Source organism: Schistocerca cancellata, chromosome 4, assembly GCF_023864275.1.
Source record: "Schistocerca cancellata isolate TAMUIC-IGC-003103 chromosome 4, iqSchCanc2.1, whole genome shotgun sequence".
Lineage (NCBI taxonomy): Eukaryota > Metazoa > Arthropoda > Insecta > Orthoptera > Acrididae > Schistocerca > Schistocerca cancellata.
The window spans coordinates 799,303,832-799,317,616 of NC_064629.1; the positions used below are offsets into that span (position 1 = coordinate 799,303,832).

Below are 13,785 nucleotides of genomic sequence, written 5' to 3' on the forward strand. Positions count from 1 at the left end.
GAGTACTGATTGAAGGATCCCGCTCCACGTGCTGCAAGACAGCCTCCTCAAATTGCAGCGTTCTCACCGTGCGACGGCCTCCCTGTCCAGGTAATCTGCTAAATGACCCGGTCTCACGCAGACGTTGGTACACAGCAGCAAAGGTCGTATGATGCGGGATACGGCGATTAGGATATAGTTGTTGATAAACCCGCTGTGCAGCACATCCGTTGTGGTGCGCTACGTAGTACGCACCAACCATACCAATGTACTCACTCCAGATGTATCGCTTCATTAGTAAACAGAGCCAAAGCACTACTACACTGGTGGATAGCAGTTGCCTACAATTGAAAAGTGTAATACGCCCTCTAACAACTGAAGATCGTAATATGGCCTCTAACGACTGAAGAGAGTAATATGGCCTCCACCGGTCTAAATAATCCTCATAGGAAAAAATGACATTAGGGAAAAATATTTGTTTTGATGTCCCCTACAACCTCCCAGAGTTTGTCGGTTTAAATACTTTTCACCCTGTATAGTGACTGCATCACCAAACTGGTTGAGCCGTGCGTGGCTAGTGTTCGTGCCATGTCTTATTTTACATCTTGTTTTTACCGTACTGCCATCTCGTTATGTTAATTTTCTATTACTGGTGTCACTGAGTTGCTGCCTTCCCTGCCTGTGAGAGGCAGCAGCAGCGCTTATCGATATAGGCCCTGCCGTATTATCTTTGCTGTACTTCTATTACTTCCCGGTCGTTGTGTGTTGGGAGTGAGTTTGGACTGGGCAATGAAGTGAGATGGAACATGCCAGCAGTTAGTTCGGACCTGGCAGTGTTTGAGTTACTAAAATGTAGACTTTCACGGCCGGAAATATCATGTCCATTATAATTATCCGGGCTGTTATGCCGTGGTCGGTTGATCAATTCTGTGTCAATACCCAACGTTTCGTCTCCGACTGCGGGAGACATTTTCAAGGGGGTCCGTAGCTCTACGGAAGGTCCAACACACCCACTGGCTCGCCACTGACTGCCGCTAAATTCCGTGTCCGCGCGCTCCCGCGCCGCGGCGTGACGTCACGTGTTTTGAAAACGTCAGTGCAATTGGCCGCTGTCCGTCGCCGTCGATCGCCGTTGCCATCACCCAGTAGTGGACGGGTGGTACACGTCTTCTTTAACACCGGCATCCATATACCGTTTAATTTCACGCCCTCCTCCTTTCGACTGAAATTATTCTGGTGTTTAGCGATTTCGATTGCCTCCCTGTAGAGCGTTTCGTAATATCCGCTCGTGGCTACTAGTACTTGCGTCTCCTCGAAACGAATATTGTGGTTCCCTGGCTAGAAAGCATGCTCCGAAACAGCTGATCGTTCCGTTTCTCCTCTTCTACAATTGCCCTTGTGCTCTTCCAAACGTTTAGAAACAGTTCTTTTAGTGGTACCCACATAAACATCTCCACAGCTGCATGGGATCCTATACACTCCAGCTTTTTCCAATGGTTTGCGAGCGTCCTTGGCAGGCTTAAGGTATTCCTGTATCATCGAGCTACGGACCCCCTTGAAGATGTCTCCCGCAGTCGGAGACGAAACGTTGGGAATTGACACAGAATTGATCAACCGACCACGGCATAACAGCCCGGATAATTACAATGGACAGTGGGAACGAAGTTTTTCGCGGCGGCACTTATGTATAAAATATTCTCGGTATTCTTGCCGCGTCAGTTCTAGATAAAATCTCGAGCTTTCGACGATTACCTCCATCGTCATCGTCAGGAGCTGACTGTCTCCACTGCTTTTTTTTTTTCCTTTATTGAATTTCAATTCCCCCCCAAGGGGGCGGGCTGGCAGCAGCTTAGTATGCCGCTCTGCAGCCTACAGATTTTCTGACAAAGAGCAGGAGAATATATAATAATAAAAAACAGGCGATACAATCGGGGACTTAGTGAGTAACAAGGTGAAAAGAAAACGGGGAACTTAAAACAAACAACAGATGATGAAGCGAATAAACACACATACGGAGCAGACAGGGAAAACAATAGACAATTAAAAAACACGGCGACAGTCTGGATTCTGTTCGCAAAGGATATAAAATTCACACCCAGCGACAGCATGGTTTCTGTTCGCAACACGTGAAAGACAAACAACACTGAATAGTCACTAGAACACTGCACGAAAAAGACGGCAAATGTGACACCACAGTCGAGAGCAGGTGGGGGAAACAGGACAGAAGATGGGAAAACAAAAAGGGGGGGAAAGGAGAGTAAAAGCGAAGGGGGGGGGGGAACCGGGAAAGGAGCTGATGGAGGATGAGGACCCAGAAGAGGGGCGGGGGGCAGACGCGACAGGGAGGGGGGTAGGCAGAGGAGGGGAATACAAAAGGACTGGGGGGGAGAAGGGAGGTAGGGAGAGGTGGAGTGGGGAGGAAACAGGACGGAAGTGGGGGGGAAGAGGGAGCCCAGGGAAAGGACAGAGGAAAGGAGGGGGAGGGAGGATCAGAGTTGATCTCCACTGCTGCTATGGTAGCCTCTATATAGCCCGAAGACGGCTTCTGATTGGTCGGCTTATGATTGGTCGGCGATTACGTGCTGCTGTCGCAGACGGTGTCACTGTGTGCGCCGGTGGCGCCACCACTTCCGTTTGAACGTAAACCTTGGAAGGAACGTCTCTGCTGCTTCTCTGCATCAAGCGCTCGTTTCCACGCACAGCTCAGATGGTATCCGCTATCGCGGTTAAAGTTCTTTTGGCTCCAGCGTAGACGTGGTATAAGACCGATTTTTCGTCCTCCTAAGAAAATTAAGGAGATGATGCGCCCTGTTAAAGACAATCTCGGCCTCAGGGTCCCTGGAGTTTATAATATACCCTGTGAGTGTGGAAGCAATTATATAGGTCAGACTATTCGTACCGTTTCCGACCGCTGTGCAGAACACCAACGCCATATTAAAAATAGAGAGCTGGAGAAATTGGCAATTGCGGAGCACAGCCTCACGAACAAACACAAAATATTGTTCGATGAAACTAAAATTCTGTCCCATGCCTCCATGTACTGGGATTCTGTTATTAAGGAGGCTGTTGAAATAAGAATGAGCCAAAAGAACTTTAACCGCGATAGCGGATACCATCTGAGCTGTGCGTGGAATCGAGTGCTTGATGCAGAGAAGCAGCAGAGACGTTCCTTCCAAGGTTTACGTTCAAACGGAAGCGGTGGCGCCACCGGCGCACACAGTGACACCGTCTGCGACAGCAGCACGTAATCGCCGACCAATCATAAGCCGACCAATCAGAAGCCGTCTTCGGGCTATATAGAGGCTACCATAGCAGCAGTGGAGACAGTCAGCTCCTGACGATGACGATGGAGGTAATCGTCGAAAGCTCGAGATTTTATCTAGAACTGACGCGGCAAGAATACCGAGAATATTTTATACATAATGGACAGTGTTTGAGTTGGCACGCGGCACAAGTTCAGTCGGGGCGCGGCAGCAGTGAGGTCCGGACCGCCATGATTCGCCCGACGGTTGCCGACACACGTGATTGGAGTGGGGATGAGTTTAGTTTGTCGTCGGTCGGTCGTCTTCCCGGACGACGTGTATTTGGCCGGCGATCGCTTATGGGTTGGCTGTGTGTGCCGATTCGTGATTCGTCCCTGTTATTGTACAGGCACTGCTGTTAGCATTGTCTAGTTCTTCGAGCAAGTGTTCGTGAAACTGTGTGTAGTTTGTGTGATGTTGACTGACAAGTTATTTTAAATGTTGTCGGCGTACTGGCTCTGAGGGAGTCGGTCCGTTGCCGTGGAGCAACGAGGAATTCTCGGCGGGGCGTAGTTTGGCCGGGGCCCGCTGGCGGTCTCTACGCGGTGTCGGAGTGTGTGGCGCTGTTCCCATTGCTACACGGTCCGTGGCTCACCGACCCTGGACACGAAAGCTGAGTTTTGTTTTAACCTACCAGCAAGTCAAGACTGTTCACATTGTGTCGTTTGGAGTTCGTTGTCGGCTGCTGGGATATTCCCGCGAGCAGCAACGTGGTTTTTGAGTTGGAAAATTATAGCCACCCTCCGGTGGAGTTTCACTATATTTGGTTATTTGAATTGAAGTGCACCAGCGGAATCTTCTGCCTCGTGGCCGTTAACGTTCCGGTTACCTGTCCTGGCCGTTGACGTAAATTTCAGACAGTGTAGTTTCCCCATGGTGTTGTTCCTGTCCAGCACGGTGTGTAGTTTGACAGCACCGTGTATGATTAGTTGTGGGCGCCAATATCTTCTACGTTGTTCCGCTGAACTCCCTGATGTGCCCTGGTCGGGTCAAGTGGAAGTTGTCTCGTCAGTGAGTCCGCTGACTGTCGGTCGGTTGGGTTGTCGACGGATCGTGAATGGTTGGCCCGACTGCCTGTCTCACCTAAGCGAGCGTTAGTGTTTGAATTACAGGCCGATCCTCTAACATCTGGGCGCCCTTGTGTAGTGCCTTATTTTTTTTTTAAATTTGTTCTTGTTGTTGCTACTCGTATGGCTTCTAGCCGGTTGTATGTTTTAAATTAGAGTTGTTTTACTCTCAAAGCCTTCAGCCTAGTTTAAAGTACTGTTTCATTTAATCCCTCTGGCACTTAAAAAAAAGCCGGCCGGTGTAGCCGAGCGGTTCTAGGCGCTACAGTCTGGAGCCGAGCGACCGCTGCGGTCGCAGGTTCGAATCCTGCCTCGGGCATGGATATTTGTGATGTGGCTCTGAGCACTATGGGACTTAATTACTGAGGTCATCAGTCCCCTAGAACTTAGAACTACTTAAACCTAACTAACCTAAGGACATCACACACATCCATGCCCGAGGCAGGATTCGAACCTGCGACCGTAGCGGTCACGCGGTTCCAAACTGAAGCGCTTAGAACCACACGGCCACACCGGCCGGCTGTTTGTGATGTCCTTAGGTTAGTTAGGTTTAATTAGTTCTAAGTTCTAGGCGACTGATACCTCAGAAGTTAATTCTCATAGTGCTCAGAGCCATCTGAACTTAAAAAAAATTGAATTTTAAGTCTTCGGCCGTCGGCCCATTTGAATTTAACTTGTTTACTTCAACCTATTGAAATTTTAAGTCTTCGACCTTCAGCCGGTTTGAGTTTCAGTTGTTGGTTCTTAAGGCCTTCAGCCTAAACTAAAGAACTGTTTCACGTAAGAACTTTGGTATTTAAAAAGATTAATGTTTTGGAGTTTTAAGTGTTCGGCCTTCAGCCGATTTCAATTTAACTTGTTTACTTCAGCGTAACTAAAGAACTGTTTTAAGATAAGGCTTGCCTTTTAAATTTCTGATTATGCTTGCGTTTTAAATTATTGGCCTTCAGCCTTTTTAAATCAAAGTGCCTTTTAGCCGGTAATTAAGTCCCAAAGATTAAAGCTATGTGTTTAAAAAAATTTGGGGGGGGGGGGCTCTTGTAATGTTTGATCAGATAATAAAGTTGTATGTTCGAGTGTAACTGACAGTCCCTTAGTCCGCAGCTCGTGGTCGTGCGGTAGCATTCTCGCTTCCCACTCCCAGGTTCCCGGGTTCGATTCCCTGCGGGGTCAGGGATTTTCTCTGCCTCGTGATGACTGGGTGTTGTGTGCTGTCCTTAGGTTAGTTAGGTTTAAGTAGTTCTAAGTTCTAGGGGACTGATGACCATAGATGTTAAGTCCCATAGTGCTCAGAGCCATTTGAACCATTTTTGAACAGCCCCTTATTTTGGCCCCTTTCCACAATTTATTCTATCTGTCCTGACCTCGAGTTAAGCAGGGCGTTTCACTGGTCTCTCATTGGGAGAAATGTGTTCGTCGCCAGGGTGACTACGTTGAGAAATTAATACACTCGTGGAAATGGAAAAAAGAACACATTGACACCGGTGTGTCAGACCCACCATACTTGCTCCGGACACTGCGAGAGGGCTGTACAAGCAATGATCACACGCACGGCACAGCGGACACACCAGGAACCGCGGTGTTGGCCGTCGAATGGTGCTAGCTGCGCAGCATTTGTGCACCGCCGCCGTCAGTGTCAGCCAGTTTGCCGTGGCATACGGAGCTCCATCGCAGTCTTTAACACTGGTAGCATGCCGCGACAGCGTGGACGTGAACCGTATGTGCAGTTGACGGACTTTGAGCGAGGGCGTATAGTGGGCATGCGGGAGGCCGGGTGGACGTACCGCCGAATTGCTCAACACGTGGGGCGTGAGGTCTCCACAGTACATCGATGTTGTCGCCAGTGGTCGGCGGAAGGTGCACGTGCCCGTCGACCTGGGACCGGACCGCAGCGACGCACGGATGCACGCCAAGACCGTAGGATCCTACGCAGTGCCGTAGGGGACCGCACCGCCACTTCCCAGCAAATTAGGGACACTGTTGCTCCTGGGATATCGGCGAGGACCATTCGCAACCGTCTCCATGAAGCTGGGCTACGGTCCCGCACACCGTTAGGCCGTCTTCCGCTCACGCCCCAACATCGTGCAGCCCGCCTCCAGTGGTGTCGCGACAGGCGTGAATGGAGGGACGAATGGAGACGTGTCGTCTTCAGCGATGAGGGTCGCTTCTGCCTTGGTGCCAATGATGGTCGTATGCGTGTTTGGCGCCGTGCAGGTGAGCGCCACAATCAGGACTGCATACGACCGAGGCACACAGGGCCAACACCCGGCATCATGGTGTGGGGAGCGATCTCCTACACTGGCCGTACACCACTGGTGATCGTCGAGGGGACACTGAATAGTGCACGGTACATCCAAACCGTCATCGAACCCATCGTTCTACCATTCCTAGACCGGCAAGGGAACTTGCTGTTCCAACAGGACAATGCACGTGCGCATGTATCCCGTGCCACCCAACGTGCTGTAGAAGGTGTAAGTCAACTACCCTGGCCAGCAAAATCTCCGGATCTGTCCCCCATTGAGCATGTTTGGGACTGGATGAAGCGTCGTCTCACGCGGTCTGCACGTCCAGCACGAACGCTGGTCCAACTGAGGCGCCAGGTGGAAATGGCATGGCAAGCCGTTCCACAGGACTACATCCAGCATCTCTACGATCGTCTCCATGGGAGAATAGCAGCCTGCATTGCTGCGAAAGGTGGATATACACTGTACTAGTGCCGACATTGTGCATGCTCTGTTGCCTGTGTCTATGTGCCTGTGGTTCTGTCAGTGTGATCATGTGATGTATCTGACCCCAGGAATGTGTCAATAAAGTTTCCCCTTCCTGGGACAATGAATTCACGGTGTTCTTATTTCAATTTCCAGGAGTGTATGTATGCATGAAGAATGTAGAATGTTAATAAAATTTGTTTTGTTTAAAAAGCTTTAAGAATTTTCACATAAACAATTTGGAGGCATTACTTTTCAGCACCCCCTCGTACTTTGGCGGAAGTAGGTTTGTTCTACAGTCAGCTTCAAATGCCGGTTCTCTAAATTTTCTATCGGCTAACACGTGTCATTTTTCTGTTTGTCGTGTAGTTTTAACGTACTCATCATGTGCAACCCCATAGGTACTTATGAATAACCCTGTATACAGGGTGTTGGTTGTTAGACTTACAGGGACCAAACTGCGAGGTCATCAGTCCCTTAATCTTGTATGTGTCGAACCAGGAATAATCCTCAGAGGAAGGATACAAAAGACAAATCCTGGGAAGCCCGACTGTAACCAAGATACAATAACAAGGAGATAAAATCAAGGAGAAGTAGGATGGCAGTGTGAGGGGGTAAGGTGGGCGAGCCGCTCTGCCCAGAGCGCAGTTGGAGGTCCCCAGAGCATAGTATCCAGTGGATGGAAGCGCACCCTCTACATCCCACCAGTACCACCTCGCCGTCCTTTACCCCAAGAAAACGTGCAGCACAGACAAGGAGACAAAATTTTAGGAAAGGCAAAACATAAAAACATCAAAGATAAAAGAATAAGGAGAACAAAAAGGTGGTAAGGGTAGGGGTCAGGCCAGACCGCTCAGCAAAGGCCGCCGTATGTCCCCTCGGCCATAACAGGCGAGGGGTGCTCCTCCAGTCCCTCAGACGTCTCAATGAGACCAAAGTGCCCCACTTCACAAAGACCAGTAGAAACCACCCTGGCGGGTAAAACGGAAAAGCAGGTAGCGAGTTTGGCTTCTCTAGCACCAGAGGTAGCTTGTCAGGAAGGTAAAGATATCGCCGCAAAGTAGCCGAATTTGGGCAGTCTAGTAGGATGTGGGCCACTGTCAGGAGGGCACCACATCGGCACTAAGGTGGGTCCTCATGTCAGAGAATCCGGTCATGGGTCAGCCAAGTGTGACCAACGCATAGCCGACAATACAGGATGTCCCAGGAATGTTCCGGCAATCTTCGAGGAATTGTAGAGGCTGCCTTGAGGAACAAGTAGAGGTGCGCGTGTCCAGAAAATTTACCCAACGATGCTACAGAGCGTCGAAGTTATAGGCGCCAGAGCCTGCCACTAGGCCAGCTCTTCGACAGCAAGCGACTTTGTATGCTGAAGGACTGTGGGCGCAACATTTCGCCGTGTTGTTTGTTATTCGATGATCGCGACTGATTGCCACCATCGCTAGTGGAGAAGATGGAGTTAGTTGGTGTGTAGAAAGCCTTGTCTCCTATGAATGCGATGCTCTGTTGCCTCGGTGGATGAGGATCCAAAAATCTACATGGTTTTCGGCACGCAGAAGAAAAATAAACTGCAGATGGAAAGCCGTGTCCGAAACCGTCATCCGCCAAAGCGACAGAGGCTGTCTACGCAGCAGCTATCTCCATCTTTTCCACTGGTGATCGTAGCAATCACTCGCGATCACTGAAAAATACACAACACTGCAAGACGTTCCGGCTATCTTCAGTCAGCGTACAAAGTCACGTTCACTGCTGAGAGGGTGGTCCAGTAGCAGGACCTTCGACTCTCTGCAGCGTCGGTGGATGAAGTCTCCACACACTAGTTCCTATCCTCGATCTGTTCCTCAACACGTCTGCACAAGCCTCGACGTCTGTCGCAAATTTCTGGGACTCCATGAATAGAACCCGACAAGTATCTAAGCATCCTAGTTGCCTTTTCTCTGATTAGGTCGACATCGATATCTCAGCTCAACATCGCCTACTGGTAAAGTGCGCCTGCGGCTCTCGTTGTCACCACCCGCGCGGGATTAGCCGAGCGGTCTGAGGCGCTGCAGTCATGGACAGTGCGCCTGGTCCCGGCGGAGGTTCGAGTTCTCCCTCGGGCATGGGTGTGTGTGTTTGTCCTTAGGATAATTTAGGTTAAGTAGTGTGTAAGGTTAGGGACTGATGACCTTAGCAGTTAAGTCCCATAAGATTTCACACACATTTGTACACGTTGTCACCATAAACCGAAGTTAATGGACCAGTGTGATTTGAGCAAAAGTGCAGGATGCCTTGCAGACGTATGTGCGAACCTCTCAATCAAATCAATGACTTTGAAAGATGACGCATCATTGGCATGAGAGAATATGATGCATCCATTCGGGAAATTGCTGCTCGTGTGGGACGAAGTGTTTCGGCAGTGCATCGGGTGTGTGCAGAATCGTGCACGGAAGGCCGTAGAACACGACGAGAAGGGCCAGGCCCATCCAGACCATCCTCCGAGAAGATAGACACATCATCCGAATGGCATAGCTGGACAGATCTGCGTCCTCCTCGGCTCTGGCGCATCAGTGGAACACATTGTACACTGTCAGCGGTGACAGCCCGTCGTCGTTTATCACGGCATGGGTTGCGTGCGCGTCGTCCACTTCTCCACCTAGCTTTGACGAATGTGCAGAAACATGCCAGACGGTCACTGGTGACAGAAATGGCATCAGATAGTGTTTTAGGACGAATTCAGATTGTGTTCATTTGAAAATGATGGCTGCATTTTGGTTCGCCGCAGACAACGGGAGCGGCATAACGGTGATTGCTTTGGCACAAGACATACAGTGCCAACTCAAGAACTTATGGCGTGGGGCGCTATTGGATACTACCAAAACTCACAGCTGGTGCGTATCCAGTGTCATGACCAGTGGGACCTACAGGAATGAACCCTGCAACCCGTAGCCATACCCATTCTGCACAACAACCCAGAGGCCATTTTTCAGCAAGTTAACGCACGACCAATATTACTGCACGAACACGTGCATTCTTGGTGTCACAGTTTGTCAACCTTTTGCCCTGTACAGGCAGATCACCAGACGTGTCGCCAATCGACAATGTGTGGGATATGGTGAAACGACGGGTGCAGTGCTGTGACCCAATGCCAGCCACCACAGATGAACTATTGAATCAGATGAATGCAGCATGGATGGCTATACCACAGGACGCCGTTGTTGCCTTATACGCATCGATGCCATCATACATGTACCAAGTTATCAGGGCCCATTGCGGACCCTGTGCCTACTAGGCAACAGGACACGTGCTGAATCGTGGTGACCAAAATGCTAATCATTTCTGCAGACCATACTAATGTACAAGTCCTGTGAATATGAATGTCGTATTTCTAGCCGTTGAAAGTGTTCTGTTTTTTTTTCTGAACATGAGAGTACGTTCCTCCCTGCGGTGCAGTACGCCCGGACTTACCCACAGTAATGGTGAGCGCGACGCGGTGCCAGCGTGCGAGCACGACCTGGACTTTGGCGTGGTCCAACGTGTCCCAGAGCAGTGGGAAGCCGAACACGGGCGCCGAGTTGAGCAGCCAGTCGGACAGCGACGCAGGCCGTTGGTGGGACTGGTACTCCACGTGCAGGTCGCCCGCCTTCAGCGAGTAGTGCTCCTGCAACACACCACCGTTCGCTGATTCTGATGAGGTCGCTAGCTAGTGCACCAGCAACGCTCTTCACAATGTACCTGCTAATTTGTGTTTTGTATTATCAAACGGAGTTACGAAATCTACGTGCACGGTCTGACAAAGAAAATGGAAGAAACCAGAAGACAGTTTCGGATGGCAGTGTTGCTTCGTATACGTACATACCATGGTCGGGGATGTAAGTGATTAGACTTGCAATTCTGTATGACAGGTACATTGAAGAGCCAAAGAAACTGGTACACCTGCCCATCGTGTAGGGCCCGTGCAAGCACGCAGAAGTGCCGCAACACGACGTGGCATGGACTCGACTAATGTCTGAAGTAGTGTTGGAGGGAATTGACAACATGAATCCTGGAGGGCTGTGCATAAATCCGTAAGACTACAAGAGGATGGAGATCTCTTCTGAACAGCACGTTGCAAGGCATCCCAGATATGCTCAATAATGTACATGTCTTGGGAGTCTGGTAGCCAGCACAAGTGCTTAAACTCAGAAAAGTGTTCCTGGAGCCACTCTGAAGCAATTATGAACGTGTGGAGTGTCACATTGTCCTCCTGGAATTGCCCAAGTCCGTCGTAATGCACGATGGACATGAATGGACGCAGGTGATCAGACAGGATGCTTGCGTACTTGTCACCCATCAGAGTCATATCTAGAAGTATCAGGGGTCCCATATCACTTCAACTGCACAAGCCCCACACCATTACAGATCCTCCACCAGCTTGAATATTCTCCTGCTGACATGCAGGGTCCCTGGGATAATTAGGTTGTCACCATACCCGTACGCGTTCATCCGCTCGATACAATTTGAAACGAGACTCGTCAGACCAGGCAACATGTTTCCAGACATCAACAGTCCAGTGTCGGTGTTGACGGGCTCAGGCGAGGCGTAAAGGTTTGTGTCGTGCAATCATCAAGGGTACACGAGTGGGCATTCGGTTCAGAAAGCCCATTTCAATGGTGTTAAGTTGAATGGTTCGCAGACTGACATTTATTGGTGGCCTACTATTGAAATCTGCAGCAATTTGTGGAATGGTTGCTCGTCTGTCACGTTGAAAGATTTTCTTCAGTCGCCCTTTGTCCCGTTCTAGCAGGATCTTTATCCGGCCACAGCGATGTCTGAGATTTGATGTTTTACCGGATTCCTGATATTCAAATGAAATGATCGTACGCGAAAATATCCACTTCACTGCTACCTCGGAGACGCCGTGTCCCATCGTTCGTGCCGCGACTATGACACCACGTTCAAACTCACTTAAATCTTGATAACCTACCATTGTAGGAGCAGTAACCGATCTAACAACTGCGCCAGACAGTGGTTGTCTTATATAGGCGTTGCCGACCGCAGCGCCGTATTCTGCCTGATTACATATCTCTGTATTTGAATACGCATGCCTATACCAGTTTCTTTGGGGCTTCAGTGTAGTCCGGTCGCCAGAGTGCGTTGATGTTGCTCGTGTTAAGCCACTAATGATAATAACTCCTAGGTACATGAAGGATGCAACAAATACCATTGACTGACGGTAGATCATCTACGTAGGCGATATTGTACCCTTTCGTCTATTTATGCGGCATACATGTTGAGGAAGAGTTGCGAATCCTTGTACCAGCACCAGCACCAACTTTGGTCGTGCGGCTGGGAGTTGGCTGGTGAGATATTGCCCATTACGAAATGATTTTCCCAGTTTAGATTTGTCATTACAGTGCAAAACAAATTAAGACGAATTCAATGTTTCCTTGAAGACGATGCAAGATTTCACTGATTATGGGGAAGGATGGAAGACTAGGGTTTAACAATTCGGGGTTTAACAATTCGTCGACGATACTATGAGAAATGGGCTACATGCCCGCATTGGGGAAAGATGTAAAAGGAAATCAACCTTGTTACTTTCAAAATAAACATCCCGGCATTTGCTTTAAAAGATATAGGGAACCACATGATGGGCAGGAGCGAATGTGTCAGTTTTAGAAAGGGATGGGGATCCGTGTTTCAGAAATGACTGAAAGGAAATCACGAAGCAAAACCTATGGTTCGATAACTTTGCTATTAGAACACAATAACAGAACCCACGGATAGTTCGCACGATGAATGAGCAGATTTGTTATGTAAGTATTTGCTAATATTGTAGGGAGACGAACCCGAGCAACAGGTAGGCGAACATCATTATGGCTTGGAAAGCAAACTCCACTAAACCACTGAAAATGGAGGGAAGTGTACACTGCAGTCCCTGTGTACAGGTCTGAAAACTGAAGTGTACAGTCGACCGTTCCTAGCGAAATGGTGCTGTTGTGTTACAGACTAGAAGAAACAATAATGTGGTACCACAACACAACGACAGAGAAAGACAACGAACAGCATTAACAACCGCCTTGGAAGAAACAGTACCTGATAGTGTCAACGAGGAGCCTTCAATCAGCTTTCTAACAGTTACACATGAAATGTGTGGCAAGCACCGTGCCGTGTGGAACGTAACATGGCAACAGCAGCTACAGTCAGAACGTCCACATTAAGTGGAAGCTTAATTCTAACTGCGCCTGTATATACACACGGGGAATCTCACGGACATACTTCCCATACTATTGAATAAAATCCTGCTTAAGAGTCACGCACGTATGTGGTTCCAGCATGATAAAGTCGTAGCTTACTCGTACATTACACACGTTGCTCGTGAGTTCCTGCGTCAGGAAGGGAAGGTACTGTTTCATGTCCAACTGGTCACACCGAACACGGCTTCTTCTGGTGGGGTCGCATGAAACGTCTATCTACGAGTCACCCTCTGAGGACGAAGATGATCTCGCGGCAAGCATGATCTCTGCCTACGACAATATCCGGACAATATCACGGTTGTTCGAATAAGTACGACGTAACTTGGCCCGTCGATTTTCATGACTGCATAAAAGCCGGAGGGCGTCACTTTAAACAAACGTTGCGCATGGGGAAAGTTGTCCAGATAAATGAAATGATAACGAAAATTTATCTGCTTGGATTTTTACTGTTGGCAGCAGACGAACGAGGTATTTTCTTCTTACGCTTCTAACTTTGTACATCACGCCGGGG

The 13,785-nt window shown here is 49.2% G+C and overlaps 1 protein-coding gene across 1 annotated transcript in view; it reads right to left on the bottom strand.

Annotated features, from left to right (window-relative positions):
- Nucleotides 1-13,785, bottom strand: part of LOC126184436 (vitellogenin-like) — a 273,799-nt gene that overhangs the window by 21,318 nt on the left and 238,696 nt on the right. The window contains exon 16 of the mRNA XM_049926828.1: nt 10,504-10,696. Within this exon, the coding sequence (XP_049782785.1) occupies nt 10,504-10,696 (193 nt within the window). The remainder of the gene's footprint in view (nt 1-10,503; nt 10,697-13,785) is intronic.